This window comes from Nyctereutes procyonoides, unplaced genomic scaffold, assembly GCF_905146905.1.
Source record: "Nyctereutes procyonoides isolate TBG_1078 unplaced genomic scaffold, NYPRO_anot_genome, whole genome shotgun sequence".
NCBI lineage: Eukaryota > Metazoa > Chordata > Mammalia > Carnivora > Canidae > Nyctereutes > Nyctereutes procyonoides.
The window spans coordinates 13,894,304-13,916,044 of NW_026575044.1; the positions used below are offsets into that span (position 1 = coordinate 13,894,304).

At 57.4% G+C, this 21,741-nt stretch overlaps 1 protein-coding gene across 6 annotated transcripts in view; it reads left to right on the forward strand.

Annotated features, from left to right (window-relative positions):
- The window catches only part of ARHGEF11 (Rho guanine nucleotide exchange factor 11), an 88,109-nt gene that overhangs the window by 63,640 nt on the left and 2,728 nt on the right, over positions 1 to 21,741 (forward strand). For 3 of the 6 annotated variants that reach the window (XM_055323665.1, XM_055323664.1, XM_055323670.1), the window contains 26 exons: positions 468 to 542; positions 757 to 858; positions 1,636 to 1,734; positions 2,695 to 2,737; positions 3,772 to 3,868; positions 4,007 to 4,129; positions 6,162 to 6,185; positions 7,239 to 7,383; positions 7,634 to 7,733; positions 8,506 to 8,535; positions 10,961 to 11,087; positions 13,561 to 13,740; positions 13,825 to 13,872; positions 14,049 to 14,236; positions 14,459 to 14,605; positions 14,894 to 14,973; positions 15,098 to 15,223; positions 15,743 to 15,878; positions 16,564 to 16,742; positions 17,363 to 17,438; positions 17,531 to 17,698; positions 18,082 to 18,172; positions 18,692 to 18,817; positions 19,134 to 19,195; positions 19,997 to 20,212; positions 20,465 to 20,791. In XM_055323665.1, coding sequence (XP_055179640.1) covers positions 468 to 542; positions 757 to 858; positions 1,636 to 1,734; positions 2,695 to 2,737; positions 3,772 to 3,868; positions 4,007 to 4,129; positions 6,162 to 6,185; positions 7,239 to 7,383; positions 7,634 to 7,733; positions 8,506 to 8,535; positions 10,961 to 11,087; positions 13,561 to 13,740; positions 13,825 to 13,872; positions 14,049 to 14,236; positions 14,459 to 14,605; positions 14,894 to 14,973; positions 15,098 to 15,223; positions 15,743 to 15,878; positions 16,564 to 16,742; positions 17,363 to 17,438; positions 17,531 to 17,698; positions 18,082 to 18,172; positions 18,692 to 18,817; positions 19,134 to 19,195; positions 19,997 to 20,212; positions 20,465 to 20,791 — 3,115 coding nt within the window. The remainder of the gene's footprint in view (positions 1 to 467; positions 543 to 756; positions 859 to 1,635; positions 1,735 to 2,694; positions 2,738 to 3,771; positions 3,869 to 4,006; positions 4,130 to 6,161; positions 6,186 to 7,238; positions 7,384 to 7,633; positions 7,734 to 8,505; positions 8,536 to 10,960; positions 11,088 to 13,560; positions 13,741 to 13,824; positions 13,873 to 14,048; positions 14,237 to 14,458; positions 14,606 to 14,893; positions 14,974 to 15,097; positions 15,224 to 15,742; positions 15,879 to 16,563; positions 16,743 to 17,362; positions 17,439 to 17,530; positions 17,699 to 18,081; positions 18,173 to 18,691; positions 18,818 to 19,133; positions 19,196 to 19,996; positions 20,213 to 20,464; positions 20,792 to 21,741) is intronic. The other 3 variants (XM_055323667.1, XM_055323666.1, XM_055323668.1) reach the window with 3 other exon arrangements.

The following is a 21,741-nucleotide window of genomic DNA, read 5'->3' on the forward strand; positions in this document are numbered from 1 at the left end:
CATGGAGATCTACCACAGACCCCTGAGCAGCCCGCCATGGGGAGAGATCCACTCCATCTGCTTTGCTTGAGGAGGCAGATGTGGGCCTCCAGCTGTCCTGTCACAAAGACCTAGCCTGTGTGACCACAGGCCCTAGTACACGCTGTAGTGGGTGCGGCGTGGCTGCCGAGGGGCCAGCAGAGCCCCAAGCCTGCAGTCACCCGAACTTTCGCAAACAGGAAGAACGCGCCTTCTGTTGCTTCCCATCCCCGTGCACATGCACTGCAGCGGCCCTGCCCATGAGCACTTGACTTTTGCAAGTGGAAATCGTGGTTCTATCCTCTGAGATTTGGGGGAGGTGAGGAGATGCCAGCGTCCACCAGACCCATGTGGCCCTCCTTGCCGGTGCTGTGCTGTGGCACATGGGTGTCGTGGAAGGCTTGGACGCCTGTCCCCTAACCTTGCCCCCACCCCTGGACTCTCACCAGGGCACAGACCAGAGCCCAAAGCCTTTAATCATTGGCCCAGAGGAAGACTACGACCCGGGTTATTTCAACAACGAGGTAACGGTTTCCTGGTTTTCTCCTTTCGTCATGGTCACGCCAGCTGTTGTTGAATAGAAGCAGTTAGAGCCGCCCTAGCCGTGAGGGGGCGTAGGGTGGGTGCCACAGCCTGTGAGCCCCGGCGGCAGGGGCCATGGGGGCCAAGCTGCAGCAGGGCGTGCTGCTGTGCCCCACCTCCGTGCACTCCAGCCACCCCTGTCCTTCTGCCCTCCAGAGCGACATCGTGTTCCAAGACCTTGAGAAGCTGAAGGCACGGCCAGCTCACCTGGGTGTTTTCCTGCGCTATATCTTCTCTCAGGCAGACCCCAGTCCGCTGGTGAGTCAGAAGCATCCGTCTTGACCATTGCGGGCACTGGCAGGCAGCCCAGGGACAGACAAAACACGGAAGGTGCTGTTTAGGCAGGCAGGACTGTACACACCAGCCGCATCCCCTGCATGGGGAGGCCAGGGGAGCTGCCATCATGCTCAGTCCGCTTAGAGCACATGGTCTTTCTAGAGTTGGAGTTGCAGGTACACAACGTGACCATGGGGAGGCTTAGCAGAGGGGCAAAGTGACAAAGGTGATGACAGGGTGTTAGAGACAGTGCCCAGGGATGGGGCTGAGGACCGGTGACCTCCACAGCTTCTCTCAATCTGTTCCGTGCTCAGAAGAGTTGGACGGGGGTGACCACCATTGGGAGCCACAGTCAACACTGAGCACCTGAGTGAAGACCAGGCACGTGACAGAGAGTAAAACAGAAACCCTTAGAGAACAAGACACAAATGAGTAGGAGGCAAAGCAAGTGCGGAGGGAGCTCAGGGTCCAGGGGTACCGTGCTGGAAGCTGAGGGACTAGGGCTCGGCACCCACACCAGGGCCTCTCAGCCTTGGTGTGGCCACATTCATTGAGCTGTAGGATTTCCTGTTGGGGGGCTGTCCTGTGCTCTTGGTTCTCAGCACATCACAAGGCTGCACCCACCAGGAGCCCCGGCATCTCTCCAAAGAAGGGTCATGTGTGTCTCCAGGCCTCACCCATCGTTCTGGGGCCAGAATCAGTCCTCCTGGAGTAGGGGGCATGAGAACCCCTGCTCCAACCCATTTCCTTTCCTCCTAGCTTTTTTACTTGTGCGCAGAGGTTTATCAGCAGACAAACCCCAAGGATTCCCGAGGCTTAGGAAAAGACATCTGGAATATTTTCCTGGAGAAGAATGCGGTAAGGCAGCCATGGATTGAATTACAGTGTTTCTGTCTCTTAGGGCCACATGGGAGCAGAGGGAAAAGGAAGCCACACATTGAGGCCGGACAGAGACAGGGTCTTGAGAAGTTGGAGCTGAGAGCTGAGGGCTCCCGGGTCCTGTTCACGGGACTGCTCTCAACCCTGAGCTCCTCACCCGACCCATTTGTTCCATGTGTGGCAAGGTAGAAGGCACATGGCCTGTCCCCTGGATCAGTGCTGCTTCCCCCCAACCCTCCCTGCCCGCCCATCTGGGGACGAAGCAGCAGAGGCCCAGAGGCCACCTGATGGGGGTTGAGATCAGTGAGCCAAGAGGAGCCAGGGCTCTGATACTTCGCTGGACTTGGGGTACTGCCAAGAGTGGGGTTCGTAGGGAGGAGGCCCGGAGTGTGCGGGCAGAGGTGGGCTGTGCGTGTGGACAGGGCAGCATGTTGTAGGCCTGTCAGACCAGCTATGATAATTCCCAAATGACTCGAGTCTTTCAGTTCCAAGATGTAAGCTCTCAAGATTGAGATTGAGGACCAAAGTGTGTTCCTCGGAATTTGGTGTCTATCCCCACAAGTAGGCCTGGAGGAGGGGTGGCAGCTGCTGCCTGTGCCTTGGGGCTGTGAACCCAGCCTGTCCCCGCATTCTGGTCCTCGAGCTCTGTGCTCCCTGAGATAACTCGGCAACCTGAGGACACAGTAAAATTTTCTTCATTGTTGCTGAGTTGGCACCAGTGGGGAACTTGCACAGCTGCCCCAGAAGATGGCCCACTGGCCCCATAGCTCTAGAGTTTATTTCTCAAAATGTAACCTCAAGTGCAGGCTCACAGGGGAAAAGAAGACAGGATGCGGGGTAGGGAAGGAGACTAGGGTATTGGGGGCCCTCCTGGCAGCGGGCTGAGGTCTCCGCAAGCCCTGGGCTGTGGGCCTCACCATTCCCCCTTCTCTCTTCTAGCCACTGAGAGTAAAGGTCCCAGAGATGTTGCAAGCTGAAATTGGTAAGTTGGCTTATGGGCCAGTTAGTCTTGTCCTGGGTCCCAAGGGCTTCAGAGCACAGAGGGCGCGTAGCCCATCCTTGGGCACCCCTTCTCTAGGATCGGGGAGCAGGGGCAGTTCCTCCCGAGCGCCTTAAGCCTCATGGTGGCTGACAGACAAGCACCTAGGGACAGGCCCCACCTGGGGGGCGTGTCCCAGAAAGACATGACCCTGTCACACTTGCGCTCGTTTCTGCCAGCCGTCCCCAGTACCTTCCTGGGCCCAGCGAGGCCATCTGGATGAAGGGGCAGTTAGACTAGAGGAATTCCCAAGCCTGGTCGCTCATCAGTATCCCTTGGGGAACTCTGAAAAATCCAGAAACCAGGAACTTGATCCATCACACCTCGGGATTGGGCTCTGGATGGAGCGTTTGTGTTTCTGTAAGTTCCTCACCAGTCCTGGTGGCAGCTGACCCAGTGAGGACCCCCCTGGCTAGGTGGTTGCTCCATTCCCGTCTCACTCTCACGTCGTGACGAGGAGAGCTGAGGGGAAGGCAGCATAAGAGGCCATCCACCTGAGGAGCCAGGGTCCCAGGCAGCTTTCAAGAATGTAGGTGTCCCACGGCCAGAGGGTGAACAGAGCTGCTCCGGGGCCTTGTACTTGACCATGTGACCCTGCAACTCTGCCTCAGGGACAGGACAGACTCCATCCAGGGTCATGTGAAGTGCCTGCCCTCCTTAGCCTGTGCACTGGCCTGGCAACACCAAGGACAGGTTGGCACAGTGCCGTCGGAGGGCAGCCCTTGGCACATCTGATGACGGGACTTTAATGTTCCACATCATGGAGCCTAGGACGTCCAGGTGTTTTGTTCTTGCCTTGGGACCTGGATGACAGGGCTCCAGGCTTGGATTTAGGAGTGACCTGGTGGGTCCAGGCCTCCACCTCCCTTGGCTAATGGGAGGGCAGAGAGCCAGCCTCCCTCCGGGCCACAGGGCCTCAGCAGGCACGAGCCCCTGCTCCTGACACCCTATTTTCATCTTCCCTGGGTTCCCACCAGACTTGCGTCTACGCGGCAGTGAGGACATTCGCGCTGCCCTCCATGAAGCCCAGGAGGCGGCCATGCCTGAGATCCAGGAGCAGATCCAGGACTACAGGTTGCCGGGCCCCCACCCCTCTCTCTGGCTCCTCACCCATCCATCCCCCATGATGGGTGCCTCTTGTGGGTGCATGTTCCTCATCTCCTTGGGTACCTGCCGGGCATCTGTGTACATTTGTTTCTTTGTCTGGCTTAGAACAAAGCGCACCCTGGGGCTGGGCAGTCTGTACGGTGAGAACGACCTGCTGGACCTGGACGGGGACCCTCTCCGAGAACGCCACGTGGCTGAGAAGCAGCTGGCTGCGCTGGGAGACATACTGTGAGTGCCTGCCCCACACGCCCCCAGACATGTGGAAAGGATGCCAGTATGTTGTGGGTCTGTTTGTCGACCTCTCCCCACCAATGCCTGATCCTCCTCCCCCTGAAGGATGAGGGAGCCCGGCTCTCCTGCTGCCTCCCAGGCGAGGCCGGTGGCTCCCCTCTGGGCCTCTTCTGATCGCCCTGCCTCCGGCCTGGATGTCACATGGACCCAGCAGGTGGGCCACACTCTGGGTCTCCAGCAGGTGCTGCCTTCAAGAGGCAGACAAACTGGCCAGCAGGAGGGTGGACCATTTCTAATTGCATCTGAAGACTGGCCCACCTGAGTAAAGAACGTCTGACCCGATGGCAGTGCCTCCCCAGTCCCAACTTCAGGGCCACCATGTGACTTTTTGGGCTCATGTCAGGTTTACATAGCGCATGACCCTGGTCTCAGCTACAAATCCTGGGCAAGACGGTCTCCACGGCCTCTGTCAGCACTGCCATTCAGCAGCATTTTCAGAGTCTGCTCAAGGCTCCTGAGGTACATTAGCTGAACACCAGTTTCTATGGTGTTGATGTCATAGCGGGAAGAGAAAGCCATGTTTAATAAACAAGCAGGTTCTATAACATGTTCAAAATGAGGGGAAAGAGCAGGTGGAAGGAAGGGCTCAGGAGCACCAGAGCCTGGGGGTAGCAGTTTTAAATAGGGGGTCAGGGCGAGCTGCCCCAGAAAGTAACATCTGAGCAACCCAAGAATGTGAGGCCGTTACCCTTGAAGACATCTGGGGGAACAGCATCCCAGGCAGGGGAAGAGACCAGGCAAAGTAGGTGCATGCTTGACATGTACAGGGAGCAGAGAGCTGGAGGGCCAGAGCCCACTGAGGAGGCAGGTGCTGGCATCAGGTAACAGGAGGGCAGCCACAGAGCCGGGGATAGTCTGGCGGACCCTGGGTTTCACTCTCTGAGAATAGGGAGCGTGAGTGGGGCTTGGCTGTGAGTGGAAGCTGGTGGGAGCAAGGGAGAGTCCCAGATGAGGGCTCACACAGGAACCCACGTGGTAGAGGCTTGGACCAGAGCAGGGACAGGGGATGTGGTGAAAAGTGGTCAGTCCCAGGTGTATCTTGATGGTCGCGCAAACAGGCATTTCCTAAAAACTGAGTGTAGGTTGTGGGAGAGAGAAAAGTTGGGGAAGACTCCGCGCTTTGTACCTGAACCACCAGAAGGACAAGGTGCCATCGGCCGAAACCGATGGCCATGTGCAGGGCAGTTCAGGATAGCTAGTCTGGACTCCACTCTGGATGTGTTCAACCTGAGCTCACCCTCGAGGCTTGGGGACGCAGTCGCAGATACAGATGTGACAGCAGACCAAAGAGTGGGCTGCGGATGAGAGCACACGGTGGGTGTATTCCTGGAAACAACCCACCCGGCCTTCAGCCAGGCCCTGGGCCTTTCTGGGCCTGTTTACCCGACTGCTCCAGGGATGAGCGCAAAACCTGGCTGCGTTTATTTTGGGATCCTAACACCAAAGAGTCACGCGGTGTCACTGCTTCAACCCGCTTGTGATGGGGTGAAGCAGTGAAGCTTCAGTCTCCTCCACAGAGATCTAGCACCTACCTGTGTGTTACTTTGAGAACTCGATGAATTAATACATGTAAATATCTTTGGGCAGCACCGGGCCCATACTGGATCCTCCACCGTTAGTTGCTGTTACCATTTGCCTTGTAAATGGGTTTCTCTGGACCTGGTCTCAGGGTGCAACCACATCTGTCCTCCAGCCCTTCAGCTGGGCACATACAAACCGCTTACTCCATAATCCTTCAGCGGCTGTGTTTGCCCCCTCCCCTCCTTTTAGCCAGAAGGACGTCACCGTCGCTGTGCTGAGGCCCCCGAGGGAGTGAGGCCTCTCCCCTCCTAGGCCCCACGCTAGCTTGGAACTAAGACCCAAGAGTCGAGGTCTGGCCTCCCTCCCCCTCTGGCCCCCATCTTTCGTGTCTGCACAGCAGACATACCTGTGCCTTTCAGCATGAGTCACCTCTTTCCTTTTGTTCCAGGTCCAAGTATGAGGAGGACAGAAGGTGAGTGAGCGTGCGGAGTGCTTGCCATCTTCCGGTCACAGGGGCACCCCAGGCATTGGGGGTCACCATCTGAGGGTAGCCCCAGGTCACAACAGGGGTCATGAGGTCCAGGCCACAGCTGCTCGGGACCACTGCCCGGGGCAAGGGTCTACCATCACCCCCATGCGCCCATAGGCAGATGCCTTGTCACTACCTGAATGAATTAGCTCCATGTCTCCCCTTCCCTACTGCTTTCTCTCTTTTTTTTTTTCCTACTGCTTTCTCTTAAGCCACTGCAGAAAGTTATGGTAACAGGATGAGCTTCCCAGGAGTCCCTGCAGAGGGAAGCTGGGGTTCAGCACCTCTGCTCTCAGGCATGCGTTGAGGGTTTTTTGCAGCCTGTATGCAGCCAGCGTGCAAGTGAGCATGCACGTGCTTGAGCAGAAGGGGAGGCAGTGGGCTAGAGGTCTGTTTCAGAGTAGAGGAGGCCACAGCCAAAACCTTGGCTGCCATGAAACCACAAGTGCAGGATTGAGAGCCAGAGAGAGGTGCTTCCAGACACAGGCCCTGGATGGTTTCCCGTGTGGCATATGGTGGCTCTCTCTCTCCCTCCCTCCCTCTCTTTCTCTCCATCTCTCTCTCTTCCTCCCACCACCCCATACCTGGGTGCAAGGGTGGCGAAGGCAGAACCAGGCTGGCATCTCCCCCCTTTTCTCTGCCGCCTCCCCAGCATGGATGATGGAGGGCATCCTCCATGGGCCTCAACCGGTCCTCCAGGCCTGCCCAGGGCTTGTTGGCTTACATTATAGGGAACCGACAAGTCCCCCGCTGACCGCTCTTCTTATTTGGGAAGAGCTCTGCTTAGAGAAGGCATGAGGTTTGTCCTGGGAGTTCCACTAGTCCAGACTTTCAGGCAGTTCTGGCTGTGCCCCATGTGAAAACCCAGGCCTCCTGAATACCCCGACCCCAGACTGTCCTTCACCACCTGGATTTTGGAAGCAGGGCTCTGGCCCTTGGACTGCTGGCATGGGCAGCCCAAGCGTTCTGATTCCCACGCCTTCCTCTGTCTCCCAGCGCCCCCATGGACTTCGCCCTCAATACCTACATGAACCATGCCGGGCTCCGTGTCCGAGACGCGCGGTCTTCCAGCCTGGCTGAAAAGGCCCAGGCTGCACCTGACAAGGACAAGTGGCTGCCCTTCTTCCCAAAGACCAAGAAGGTGACAGAGCTGCTCAGAAAGTATCTTCTGGTGCAGCGGTTTATAGGGGGCAACCTGGGAAAGCCCTCCCCATCACTGCACTTGCCCCCCTGCTGCCTGTGCATGGGGCACCCGTGAGAACCCACAGACAAGGGCAAACCTGAGCCAGAAGCACCCGTGCTGCTCCCAGTTAGTTGTTGGGGGCGAGTCATGGGGCCAGGGGCCAAGGCTGGGGATTGGGCCTTCCCCAAATTCGGCAAATCTGTCTCAGCAGAGTAGCAACTCCAAAAAAGACAAGGATGCCTTGGAGGACAAGAGGCGGAACCCCATCCTCAAGTACATTGGGAAGCCCAAAAGCTCGTCGCAGAGCAGTGAGTACAGGGGTTTACGGCCTTGGGCAGGGGTGACTGGCACATCAGCAGATGGCCTTCTGATTTCCCAGCAGCCACGTGCCCATAGTCCACGTCTTGTCTGTGCTGCTTGTGGTCCCCTCTGTCCCCTCATCATGCTATGTGCTGGCTCCAGGGAGGGCCAGGGGACCAGGAAGCCAGGCTGGGCCCTGTGCTGGTCCCTGGGCTTTAGTCTAGGAACTCGGAGCCTGTTGTAGCTACTCCATAGCCACACAGATGAATCCCCTCTCCTTGCCCCACCTGGCAACACTGCTCTGCTGCCAGTAAACATGAGCTTTACCCTCATCGGTGGGCGTCATCTCTGCTGGGAGCACGTGGGGACCCTCATTGGGAAGTCTCAGGGACAGAAGTCTCGAGACTCCAGGCAGATAGGATGGCAGCAAGTTTGAGGTGCAGAGGCTCCCCTGATGCTGTCGTGTGCCTGGAACTTGGGTGAGCCAGTCATGGGTCTTCCCGGCTCTGTCATTGGTCTGGAACTTGCCGCTGGCCTCCCAGTCAGAATCCTCAGACCTCAGTATGAGTCTCAGGAATCTGGGAAGGGCAGGCCTCAAGGTGAGCTAGTGACCTTTCCTGACATTGCTGCCTGGGTTGAGGGTGAGGGTGGGACTTTCCTCAATCAGACCTGAGCTTGATCTCTACTTTTTCATTTTCCAGCTTGGTATAAGTTTTGTTTTGACTCTTAAAACATTAATTTGACTTTTCATGGTTTACTTTTGTTTTTGTTTTCTTTTAGCATTTCATATTCCCTTGTCCCCTGTGGAAGGTAAAAGGACCATTTTTGTGGGTTTTTCTTTGCTTTAGCTTTGAGTTTCCATCTCTCAAGTCTCTCCTTCTGTCCTTGTCCACCCTTCGTCTGTCCAACCCCTGTGTTCCGTGTACCCCCTGCCGCTCCAGGTGCCCTGGGACACGGCCCTCCCTCACGTCTCAGGAAATGGGCTCCAAAAGTCCAGAGCTCCAGGTGCACATGTGAGGCCACATCCCACACAAGCTCCTCAAATCTTTATTTCAGTTGAAATAATAACAGAAGTCCTCATTTTTGAGGGTCACACGGGCTTTCTTTAGTAGACAGCAGGTCTCTTAACAGTTCTTGGGGCCTTTTCTTGTTTCACCTGCTCTGCTTAAGCCCTGGGGCAAGGCACCTCCCCGCACCGCATACCTGCAGCCTTTAGAGAGAATGCCCCCCACACACAAGGCTGAGTGCCTCCTGGCATGTGAACCAAGGTCCTGTCAGTGAGGCCTGCCCCCACAAATACAGGCATGTGACTCATTGTCTGGGTCCTGCAAGGAGCCTGTTTACAGAGTATGGGATGCTATCGACAAACTGTCCGGTCACTAGAGTCATTTTATGTTAAGTGGCATTTAAAAATAATGATGTTCAAAATTATCTCGAAGTTTTAAATTTCCTAGATCTATTATGCTATTTTATTTATTTATTTTTTTAATTTTTATTTATTTATGATAGTCACACAGAGAGAGAGACAGAGACATAGGCAGAGGGAGAAGCAGGCTCCATGCACCGGGAGCCCGACGTGGGATTTGATCCCGGGTCTCCAGGATTGCGCTCGGGGCCAAAGGCAGGCGCCAAACCACTGCGCCACCCAGGGATCCCTATTATGCTATTTTAAACAAGAAAAATTTTTTAATTCTGAGAAAAGGTCTATAAAACGAAAAATAAAAGAATGGCCTTGACTCCCAGGCCCTTAATTATGTCCACACACCTTCTCCCATCCACCCTGCCCAAGAGTGAGCAGCCCTGCTGAGCTGCTCCTACAGGGTGAGGGGCCCCCAGCTCTGCCCAGTAGAGCTTCCCATGGTAGTTTAATGGTTAGCTTTGGTGTTCTCCAGTTCCCGGAACATCAGAAAAGTCTGTATACACATGTGAAGACCACCATTCCCCCTCAGGTAGATGCCTCAGCACTGGGGGCTGGCCCATTTCGGGTCATCAGCTGTCACTCCCAATTAGCAGTGACCAAATCTGATTGTTAATAACATGGAGTTTACTTCTCTTTCGTTTCACTGTCATCCAGAAAACAGAAGAAGGAGAACAAAGGACATCAGTGAAAAAATGCTTGTTCTAAAAAATTGTGCTCCTTCCTGCCTGTTTTTCCCTGTTACCCTTAGTTAACACCAGCCCCCTGAACTGTCCCTCATCACGGGTATAGCTATATACCCAGAACAAGTGGCCCACCATTGGGGGACAGGAAGCAGTGGGCTCAGCCAGGGCCCGCCTGTCACAGGGTGCTCCCAAGCCCCATGCCATCACCCAGCAGCATTGCTCAGGCTGTGTAGCCAACCCTGGGACAGAGCAGATGGCCCTGGTCTCCAGAGTGGGGGTAACGGTAACAGCCCCTTCCCGTAATTCATCCTCACAGCCACCTCTTACGCAGTTCTGGAAACCTGTGACCCCCACTGCCCACCTAAGGGATATTTAATTGTTCTGCTTACTCTGCCCTGGACGCTTTTTTTATGAAACATGAGTTTAGCTATTTATTTTTTATTTTCATTTATTTATTTGTTTAAAAGATTTTATTTATTTATTCATGAGAGACACAGAGAGAGAGGCAGAGACATAGGCAGTGGGAGAAGCAGGTTCCATGCAGGGAGCCCGACGTGGGACTCGATCTTGGGACTCCAGAATCACACCCTGAGCCAAAGGCACATGCTCAGCCACTGAGCCACCCAGGCATCCTCTGAGTTTAGCTATTTAGGGAGACTTAGAAGTTTTCATAGGTGGGACCCTGGTTAGTGTGGGTGAGACCAGGGCCTCACCCGCCTCCCCGACCCTCCTTGCTCTGCTGTTGGCCTCACGCAGATCAGCCCCAGAGCCAGGCTCCTGTCCTGAGGTCACTGGAGCTGAGCTCACTGTGTCTGAGGAGGAGAACTCCTCTGCAGACCCTCTGTGGGACATCTCATGAGTCTCTTTCTTACCTGCTCTCCTGTTTCTTTGAGCAAGAAACATGTGAGAGAGAGAGAGAGTGGGTGGCTGCCCATGCCTCCCTGCAGATTAGTGGGAGAAGCCCAGGAGCTAGTCTAGAGGACCAGGACCTCGTCTCTTGGTTCTTAGCCCAGTGGTGCTGTCATCCGTGCTTGCTCATCGCTCTGTCTTCTGGCCTAGATGGGAGCGAGGGTCCTGGGACACCATCCCTGAACAGAAAGCAGAGTAGCCTTCATTGTCTTTCTGCTTCCAGTCAAACCAGGCAACGTGAGGAACATCATTCAGCACTTTGAGAACAACCAGCCATATGATGCCCCAGAGCCTGGGACGCAGCGGCTCTCCACAGGAAGTTTTCCTGAGGACCTGCTGGAAAGTGACAGGTAACAGGCTGGGGGTGGCGGGGGGAAGGGGAGGCACTAGCCACCTTCCCAAGGAGGGGAGCCTGGGTCAATCCCAGCTGCTTCACCGACTCCACTGCACCATAAGGTTCCCACTGCAGAACTCACAACTCTTCCCACCACCTTCCCGCCTGGAGATCTTTAGGAAGAGATGTGCTGTATTGGTGGTCAGGCCAGCAAAAGGCAGAGGTGGGCCCCTGACCTCCCAGCCCAGGGACTGCTTCCCCTTAACATTTCCTCTGGATCCCCGGGCTACTCCGTAGCCTCTGTCCCGAGAACCAAGAATGAGCTAGATGGTGTAATAGAGCAGCTACTCCAGACACCCTAGGTGACAAGTTGGAGAAGACTGGGGCGGGGTGGCCAGGGGAGATCCTGGGAGATAGGGAGGTCACACAGAGATGGTTGTGGACACGAGGAGAGCTAGAGACTGGGTTCTGCAGCCTCAAAGCAAACCGCTCTTCCCCTCTCGAAAACAAGAAGGGGGCTGCACACTGTGGCATCTTGCATGCCTCCATCTCTGGCCAGGTTCTAATGAGACCCCTTCTCTGGCATTGGACTTACTCTTGACTGTGATGTGACAGCAGACATGTCCTGTTTCAAATCCTCTAGCCAGCACTTAGCGAAAACCACCCCTGGTCAGAAAGATGCGTATGCATTCCCTCAGTCACCCTCAAGCTGTATGTAGTACATGTGGTCCTGCATGTGCAGAAATAACACGTGCGTGCAACCAGGCCTGATCCACAGTGCAGGGGTGTTCCCGGCCTCCAGGTAGCGGCCTGGGTAGTCAAACCATTTTACCTGTGAAACCATCGTCACACCATGAGTCTGCCGTTCTGTGCATACAACGGGGTTCCTCTTGTTGCAGTAAGCCTCTGTAAGCTTCGGCTGTGTGGGAAGACTGCTGTAGGGAGAACTGACAAAAATTTAAGGGAAGAGGAAAGCTAAATTTGTCCTGAGCTGAGAGCTTGAGCTCTGATATTAGTGAATGAATTAAACATAGAAACCTGAGTTAAAGATGTGTCAAATGAAGTTATATAGACAGAATAACAGTATTTCGAGGATAACTTGAGGCCTTTTGCAAACTTGTGGTCTTAAAGTTGCTAGGTTATAATTGTGCCCTAAGACACTCACTCAATAGGCTCCCAATCCCCTGTCAGTGGCAGCCTTTGGCCTGGCCCATGGCCAGCTCACTGGCAATCTCAGCAGCACAGGGGGGCAGAGGCCAGCAGATAGAAGGCACACCTTAGTTCCAGAAGGTGGTATTTTAGGGATTAGGGGCCAGGGATGGGTGTGTGCCCCACTCATGGGGAAGAGTGTTACTCACTTAGGGGTTTGGGAAGGGAGGCACTCAGCTCTGCGGCTCCAAGAGCCTCGCTAGGTGGCTTGTCCCAGTGCTCAGGTGGCCCGCTGTGGGGCACTGCTGAAAGTGCTGTTAGCAGGCTCAGTTGGAGGCGTTCTAGCAGACCTCAGGGTATTCTGAGGGGATCAGCTGGCAGCGTGGCTTCTAACCCTCAGGACCCCAGGGCAGCTCCATGTGAGTCCTTGGCAGTTCAGAGAACCATTATAAATGCAGACTGAGATGCCTTGGCTCCTTCGCTGCAGCCCTGCTGTGCTTTTAAGCACCCTGCATGCTCTCCAGGCCACCTGTGGTCCTAGATGCAGGGCAGGATATAGATCAGTGATAGTATCAGCAAGAACCAACCCAGCAGGGCCGAGCAGGGAGGCACCATCCTGGGGCAGCCAGGGCTCAGAGATGCCAGCTGTCACAGGCCTCATGCACTGCAGGATGCAGAAAGGAGCAACACTCAGCCATCGGCACCTCAAGTCCCAGAGACATTTGATGGGCAAACATGGCAGGCCGCAGGCAGGCAGGTTCTTGCCAGTCTGTAGACAGGCCCTCCCGAGCCAGCCTGCCCCCAGGAAGGGAGTGGAAGCTAGGAAGTGTACTACAAGTTAAGAATGGGAGAATCTACACCACAGCTTGGAACGGCAAGAGCCTGGCAGCAGGTAGACTCTCTGCCAGGCCTGTGAGAAGGCCTGGATGGGTGTGTGAGGGTGACACCTATAGCTCCCTGGAGAAAATCCTATAAAAGGAGAACTCTGCCTCCAGCAGAGTCCATGGTGGGAGCTGACCTGCTCCAGCAGAGGGCAAGAGGGACTGGCCACCACACGGCCCAGAGCAGAACCAGAGACCTGGTAGTCCCTGGTAAGGGCCTCTGGTGCCCAAAGCTTTCCTGGAGTGTTTGGGGTCTTTGGCATCTGATCTGTTGATCCCAGATTTCACCTTCCTGGTGGGTCACAGGGAGGAGGAGAGGCAGGAGATGGTAGGGCAGCTGTGGGAGTTGTCACTGAGAAGTTTGGGCCCTGCAGGAGGCCACAAGCACCCCGAGTCAGGGCAGCCGATAAAAGCTGTCGGGGACGTGAGGCCCCAGGGTGTCTTCTTCTACTTCCCCAGCTCCCGCTCAGAGATTCGCTTGGGTCGTTCCGAGAGCTTGAAGGGTCGGGAGGAGATGAAGCGGTCTCGGAAGGCAGAGAATGTGCCCCGCTCTCGCAGCGACGTGGACATGGATGCAGCTGCAGAGGCGGCCCGCCTCCATCAGTCCGCCTCCTCCTCTGCCTCCAGCCTCTCCACCAGGTGGGCAGGACTCCAGCAGTCAGGGGCTGGGCTTGGCCCAGCGGGGTGGGTGCGACGGCACTGAGAACTGACCTCTCTCCGCAGGTCTCTGGAGAACCCAACCCCTCCCTTCACCCCCAAAATGGGCCGCAGGTGAGTGACAGCCCGGCCACGCTCCCGTCCCTAAGTGACTGGGTGGGTGCGCGTCTCCTCCTCACGGCCACTGGTTTCCCGCGGGCTCGGGACAAACAGCGCAGTACACAGGAAACGGAGGGACAGAACCCTTGTGTGAGTCCCTCCTCCTCGTGAAGCTGCGCCTTCTCCCCCAGGAGCATTGAGTCCCCCAGCCTGGGCTTCTGCACTGACGCCCTCCTCCCTCACCTCCTGGAGGATGACTTGGGTCAGCTGTCTGACCTAGAGCCCGAGCCTGACACCCAGAACTGGCAGCACACGGTGGGCAAGGACGTGGTGGCCGGCCTGAGCCAGAGGGAGATCGACCGGCAGGAGGTCATCAACGGTGAGGCCACGTGCCTCTGATGGGTGGGCAGTGAGTCGGGCAGCACCCAGGGACAGGGCCAGGCTGGGTCACCATTCCTGCCCTTGGGATGGGGGACATTGCCATACCATCTGACACCAGTGCTCGGTGGCCTCCGAAGTGAAGCGGTCGTCACTTTGGATACCTGCTGACCTCTTTTTTTTTTTTTTTGTCTTGCTCCCACTCTGTGACCACTCTGCTCAGAGCTGTTTGTGACAGAGGCCTCCCATCTGCGCACGCTCCGGGTACTGGACCTTATCTTCTACCAGCGGATGAAGAAGGAGAACCTGATGCCTCGGGAGGAGCTGGCCCGGCTCTTCCCCAACCTGCCCGAGCTCATAGAGATCCACAGTGAGGGGCCTCCCAGCCTGGCCCCTCCCCTTCCTCCCCACGCCCCCACCTCCACCCCCAGCCTTCAGGTCTCTGGCCTGTCACCCCAAGGCCTCCCTGAGCCCACAACCCTCTCTGCCAGAAAGCTTGATGTGTAACCTGAAACCAGGACTCAACTTCCCCTAGAAGCAGAGTGGCTCCCAAGCTAGCCCCCTGGCTCAGTTGCCAGGACCCTTCTCTCCGGGTCACAGAGGGTCCGGCTCTGCAGCTCCACCCCTGGCCTCTGAGTCTCTTCTCTCCTTGTCCCAGATTCCTGGTGTGAGGCCATGAGGAAGCTCCGAGAGGAGGGCCCTATTATTAGAGAGATCGGCGACCTCATGCTGGCTCGGGTAGGCTTGGAGGAGATGGGTCCCCCTTCGCACAGCTACAGGAGTGGCAGAGGGAGGGTGTGGGGGGCAGGGGTGTGACACCCAGGCCATGTCTTTTATGGCGGCCATGTCTTTTATGGCGCAGTTTGATGGCCCCGCCCGGGAGGAGCTCCAGCAGGTGGCCGCCCAGTTCTGCTCCTACCAGTCCATAGCCCTGGGACTCATCAAGACCAAGCAGCGCAAGGAGAGCCGCTTTCAGCTGTTCATGCAGGTGCATCCTCCCAAGTTAGAGCAGTCATGGCTCAGGACGGCTGAGGGGAAGAAGGTTAAGCAGAGATCTCTGGGGCTGCCCTCCCAGCCCCCTGCAGCAGGCATGCCAGCCTCTCCTCCACCCCAGAGGGTGGCCCAGTGACAACCCCCCCCATGCCCACCCCTGCCCCCTCACCCCACACCATTCCTCAGAAACACTGGCTCATGCCTGCTCTCTAGACAGACCGCTGCTCCCAGATTAGCAGACTCCAGATTAGCAGTCAGAAGGCCCACTTCACCTCCTAGTACCTGTGTGCACGCCGGCGGGGGGCAGCATCCTTATCTGGAGCATGGGCACAGTACCTGCTCAGTGGGGCTTGTGCAGTCACAGCCCTTGGGCTCTCTCCCTTCACCCCTGCCCTTAGCCTTTCCCTAAATATTTAAGGGTTCCCTCTGGGATCAGGACCCACATGGGATTCGCACACTCATCCGGGTCTCAAGACCATCAGCCTGCTCCTGACCGTGGGTCGACCTTAATCAGTCTGTGCCCCTCGCCCAGGAGGCTGAGAGCCACCCTCAGTGCCGGCGGCTGCAGCTCAGAGACCTCATCATCTCGGAGATGCAGCGGCTCACCAAGTATCCCCTGCTGCTGGAGAGCGTCCTCAAGCACACGGAGGGTAAGCACTAGGGGGGTGGTGGCCCCCAGCCTTGTTCTAGCACTGACTTGCTTTGTGGCCTTTGCAAGACTTTTGTGGGGTCTTCTTCCCCTCCTTGTCAGGGTCAGTCTCAGAGACAGTGATTATAAGTGTGGTTTGGGGAAGACAAGGTGCTTGGCAGTCAGGTGAGGGAAGGGTCACCTCCAGCCTTTGTGGAGCCCTGGTGCAAATCTGAGGGGAGCATCTGGGTGTACCCAAGGTTAGCACGCAGACTCCCCTATGACCGTGGTCCCACACAGGGCTGAGGCTGCATTCAGGCCTATCTGTCCCCTGCTGGGCGCCTCTGTGCAGTGCACAAGACGGTCCTGAGTGTCCCTCACTGCCCTCAAATCTGGGGCATTAGAGTTGGGTGTGGAATGTGAGGCCCATCACCTGTCCCAGAGGCTACTGTGGCTACCGGCCAGTCCCCTGCCCTCCCAGACATCCATGGAGCTGGTTGTGGTCCAGGTGGCAATTCCCAGAAGCTATCGGTGTCTTGAGAGACCCGTGGTCTGAAACCGAGGGCCCTCAGTGACAGGGCCCCTCACATCCGAGGTTCTCAACTCCGGCAAAGGCAGCACCCCTGTATCCCTACCCGCCAGCTTGCGGATTCTGACAGGCTTCTCGGGAGGGAGCCCCTCACCACCGCCTCTGCCCCAATTGGTAGGTGGTACCTCTGAGCATGAGAAGCTCTGCCGGGCTCGGGATCAGTGCCGGGAAATTCTCAAGTACGTGAATGAAGCAGTGAAGCAGACAGAGAACCGGCACCGGCTAGAAGGCTACCAGAAACGCCTGGACACCACCTCCCTAGAGAGGGCCAGCAACCCCTTGGCGGCAGAGTTCAAGGTAGAAGACAGAGATCACAGCATGGCCAGCCCCCCCCCGCCACACACACACATACACACACACTTGGGGCATCCTTGGGAGCAGAACTGGCTGGGGCCTGGAGGGCCTCGGAGTGGGCGGCATGGGCCTCTTTTTTTTTTTTTTTTTCTTAAAGATTTTATTTATTTATTCATGAGAGACACAGAGAGGCAGAGACACAGGCAGAGGGAGAAGCAAGCTCCATGCAGGGAGCCCGACGCGGGACCTGATCCTGTGTCTCCAGGATCAGGCCCTGGGCTGAAGGCGGCGCTAAACCGCTGAGCCACCTGGGCTACCTGGCACGGGCCTCTCTGAGCAGGGTTGCCCTGGCAGGACCCCACGCAGACCCGGACTGACAGTCCTGCTGGTGGGGCTGGACACTGGAACCTGGGGTGCCAGTGGAGATTGCTGGGGAGGGAATGAGACAGGTGTTCGGGTGGGTGAGAGCCTCCAGTCCTGCCCATGCCGCCTATTGGACCATCAGAGCATACACCGCCTCTCATTTGCTGCTGGCACCCAGCTCCTCAGTGCAGCTTCTGGTACATAGATGGTTCTCATGTATGGTTGAACAAATGAATAAAGGAATGGTGTTTCCGTGACAGAGCTTGGATCTTACAGCTAGAAGGATGGTCCATGAGGGGCCCCTGACCTGGAGGATCAGCAAGGATAAGAGCTTGGGTAGGTGCCAGGGAATGGGGACACACCTCCAGGGGGCAGGTGGGCCAAGGGGGTTCCTGATGGTGCACCGCCGCCCCCCCCCCCCCCCACAGACCTCCACGTGCTGCTGCTGGAGGACCTCCTGGTGCTGCTGCAGAAGCAGGATGAGAAACTGATGCTCAAGTGCCACAGCAAGACAGCTGCGGGCACCTCGGACAACAAGCAGACCTTCAGCCCGGTACTCAAGCTCAATGCTGTGCTCATCCGCTCCGTGGCCACAGGTACCTGCGGGGGATTAACCTGCCTGCCACCGCGCTCCCACCTCACTGACCCCCTGAGCCAGATGGTGTGGCCCAGGATGAGGTAGATGGTGGGTGGGATGGGCATATCTGGGTAGAGAAGGCCGAGCTCAGTAGACAGAGGCAGTTCCATGAGAGGCCCAGTGTGTGCAAGAGAGCCTCTGGGCTCACTCTCCATCTCTAACTCGGGGAGACCCCTGCCCTGCCTGCCAGGGTCCCAGGCAGTGACGCGTGATGAGGCCTCTGTGCCCCAGCCCTTGCAGTCGGGAGCCGAGGGAGGTGACCCAAGGGCCCTTCCCAACCGTAGGTCCTGTGTGGTCCACTGACCTACCCCATGCAGACCCTCCTCCCCCTCTCCCACACAGATAAACGGGCCTTTTTCATCATCTGCACATCAGAGCTGGGCCCCCCCCAGATCTATGAGCTGGTGGCACTGACATCGTCAGACAAGAACACGTGAGAATAGAAGGGCCCCCGCATAGCTGCCATCCCCTGGGGCCAGGGCGGTGTGTACAAGCGGTCCTCAGCCAGGCCAGGGTGTAGGGCGACAGGTGCAGGGCAGGTGTAGGGGCTCTGGGGCTGCCGTCCTTGCCCCGAGCTCTTCCCCCCACACTGAGCTTTCTTCATCCTTACACGCTTGGCAGACGCCCACTTCAGGTCTGTCCCCCACCTGCCCCTTGTCCCCTCACAGCAGCCAGATGCGGTGACATGACTCAGAGCACAGGCAGGTTGAATCAGATGCTGTCTCATTGTCAGGACTGTCATCTGTGGAATGTGGGTCTTCCTGCCCCTGGGGGGGGGGGTTTGTTCGGGAGAGGGAGTAGCTAAAGAATGCTTAGCCCGGGGCACAGCAGAGGGTTGGTGTTCAGTGACAGCAAGTCACAAGTCACACGCCATGGGCCGTGGTGTGTGGGGAGGGGCGCCTGCAGGCCCTCGTTCTCACCACCAGCCCTCTCTGCTCCTACTGAGCCACAGATGGATGGAGCTCTTGGAGGAGGCCGTGCGGAACGCCACCCGGCGCCCCATTGCTGCCCCAGTGCTCACCCATCCCCCACCCCCAGATGCCCAGGAGCCAGCACACCAGAGCCCCACACCCACCAGGTACTCACCCTGGAGGCCCTGGTCATCCCGACCAAGAGCCACCTGTTCTCTGCCTCCAAGCCCTTCGAGCCTCTGCCCTCTGACCCTTCTGCTGCCCCCAACCTGGCTGTCCTGGAGACCACGCCTGAAGAGGGAGGAGAATACATGGTTGGGATCCGCCCTCTTCCACAGATACTAAAGCCTCACTTTTGGCTCCTTCGACCCTCCTTCGCTGTCCATTCTGACACAGGAGGCCAGGATGGCATCCGAGACCCCATCCTCCTGGCTGGTGGAGTCAGACCTCTGGCAGGTGACCTCTGGTGGTTTCTTTCTTCAGGGTAGGTCTGGACAGCTCAGAGGTGTTCCACAGCGAACCAGAATCCGGGTTGCTGCCTGGAGGTATATCCCCTGGATGGTCTTTGCAGAACCCCCCCCCCCACCAGTGTTGGTAGGACAGGTAGGGAGGTGGTCAAAGGTGCGCGTGGGGCAAGAGGAGAGACCGTTGGGGCCAGAAATGTGAACCAAGGAGTGAGTGAGTGAGAAGGGAGTCCTGAGAGAGTGTAGACAGGCTCACCTGGATGGAGGTTCCCACCCTGGCTCTCTGGGGACAGGTATTTAGCGGTGGAGGGAGAGGGGCGCTGGGGATCCAGCTGTGTATTTCCATGGAGAACAACATGCCCATGGGACACCTTTCCTGGGATGGGACTGGTGGGGGGGGCAAGGGGTCCTGCACAGGAATCTCATTAAGTCTCTCTGGGGCCCTGGGTTTAGACAGAAATCTGCCAGGCTCCTTGTCTGGGTCCCTTTTCTGCTTCCTCCCTCCTCACCTCCTCTGGATCTGGGCACACAGGCCTTCTCTGGCTCTCTATCTGCAGTATACATGACGCTCCTGCCATGTAGAAGCCTGCGCTCTGGCTTCTTTCCTACAGCCCTGCCCACCTGGGTTACCCATGTCACGGTACAGTGTTATTTCCAGGCATCTCTGCACTGGTAGTGAAGCCCCACACAGGCAGGGATCTTTGTTTTGTTACCGACGTATACCAAGACCCTGGGGACTGTGTCTGGTCATAGTAGGTACTCAGTAGACATTCATGGATTGAACCAGCCAGTGTTCCAGTCCCTTGAATCCAGAGCTGGGCGTGGGGTCAACCCCATGTGCCTCCCCTCCCCTGCCTTACACTGCCCTCCCATCCAAAACAGGCCCTGGGCCCCAGCAGAGGGTCAGGGGGAAGCACCCGGGCCAGCTAGAGGATCCTGAGCAGGAAGGCAGCATAGAGGAGGAGCTGGGTGCCCTGCCTCACCCCTCTGCATCCCTGGATGTAGAGAGCAGGGGTGGCCGGACACGGGGACCCATCCTCCTGCCCCTCCCAGGCCCTCTGTTCATGGAAGGGCTCGCCGACTCAGCCCTGGAAGATGGTGAGTGCCTGCTGGGCCCCTGCAGCACGGCCACACCAGGGTGAGCTGCCCCAGACACTGGTACACCCACCTGCTAGAGGGCTCTCCCTGGTTGTGCTTGAGGAGGGAAGGTGTGGAGACCGGTGTGACCACCTGTCCCCACCGTCAGCTCTACCCCATGACTGAGGCAGCTTCACCATGTTGAGAGTCAGGGGTGGCTCGGGGGGGCAGCACCCCCATGCCGGGGAAACCACCGCCCACTTTCCCCTCCAGTGGAGAGACTGCGGCACCTGATCCTATGCAGCCTGCTGCCTGGTCACCGCTCCGAAGCACAGCCCACCAGCGAGCCCGAGGATGACCTGACACCTACACCTTCTCTCGTGAGCAGCGCCTGTCACACCGGGGACCCCAGCTCTCCAGGACGAGCTCCCCATGGGGGTGAAGGGCCAGAGCAGGAGGACGTGGCTCTCTGTTCTCTGGAACGCCTGCCCCCACGGGCCAGGAATTCTGGGATCTGGGAGTCCCCAGAGTTGGACAGGAACCCAGAGGAAGAGGCTTCAGGGACAGAGGCAGCAGGAAGTTACAAAGTTGTGAGAAAAGGTAAGACAAATGTGTACACCCGCCGTGGAGGTAGATACCCAGCTTCCCAGGATAGAGGCGAGCCTTCCACATGGCTCTGTGTTCTGGGAGCCAAGTGTGCAGTCTCATGCCGGGTCCCAGCAGGAGATGCTGCTACACACAGAGGCTTTGGAGTCGGACATCCGAGGTTCAGAGCCCGTTCCCTCATGCCCACATGATAGACAAAACTGTGTGCCGTTTCTGAACGTCACTCTGTAACCCGAGGACATCAGTCGTGCCTGGCATAAACCAGCTGCCTGTAAAAGCTTTCACTCATGTTCTTCACAGAAGTCCCAGTCCTGCCTTGGGACCCTGTGGCTCTCCTCGGGGGCCTCAGGCCTGACACAGAGCAGATGCTCGTGGCTGCAGCGAGGGCACTGGTGGTGTGGGGTTGGAGGCAGCAGGTGGGGTGGGGGACAAAGCTAGGAGGGTGCATGGTGAGCCAGCATGGCAGTGGGAAGACCCCCAGCGCGTGGGCGGCATCGGGCCCTTTGGAGCTGCTAGGATGGGGGCTCCAGAGGGCAGAGCAGTGAGCTCGGGACGGGGACGGGACAGGGACAGGGAACTGGTGGGAGGAGACCAAGTGGGAGGAGACCAATGGGAAAGATGAAGAGCAATAGGTGCTCCCAGGGTGGGTGGGGTCCATCCTTAATGGATCCTCACTGGTGCTGGGCTCAGCCTCCCTACCCCGAGCGCTTTTTGCCCCTTCTGCCCCAGGTCCACCCTCTCTCCTGGTTTCTGGGAACTGACCTTCCTTCTCTGCCCTTCGGTGAACTGGTGGACAGCTTCTCTGCAGCCCCTTGGGCATCTTTCAGTGCGACCTGTGCTCACTTTGTTGTTCCTTCTTCTTTTCTCCCCTTGCTGCCTTCTTTCCCCTTCCCGCTCCTCTTCCCTCTCCTGGCCTCTGCCTCCCTGGTGGCGGTGGCCCCCAC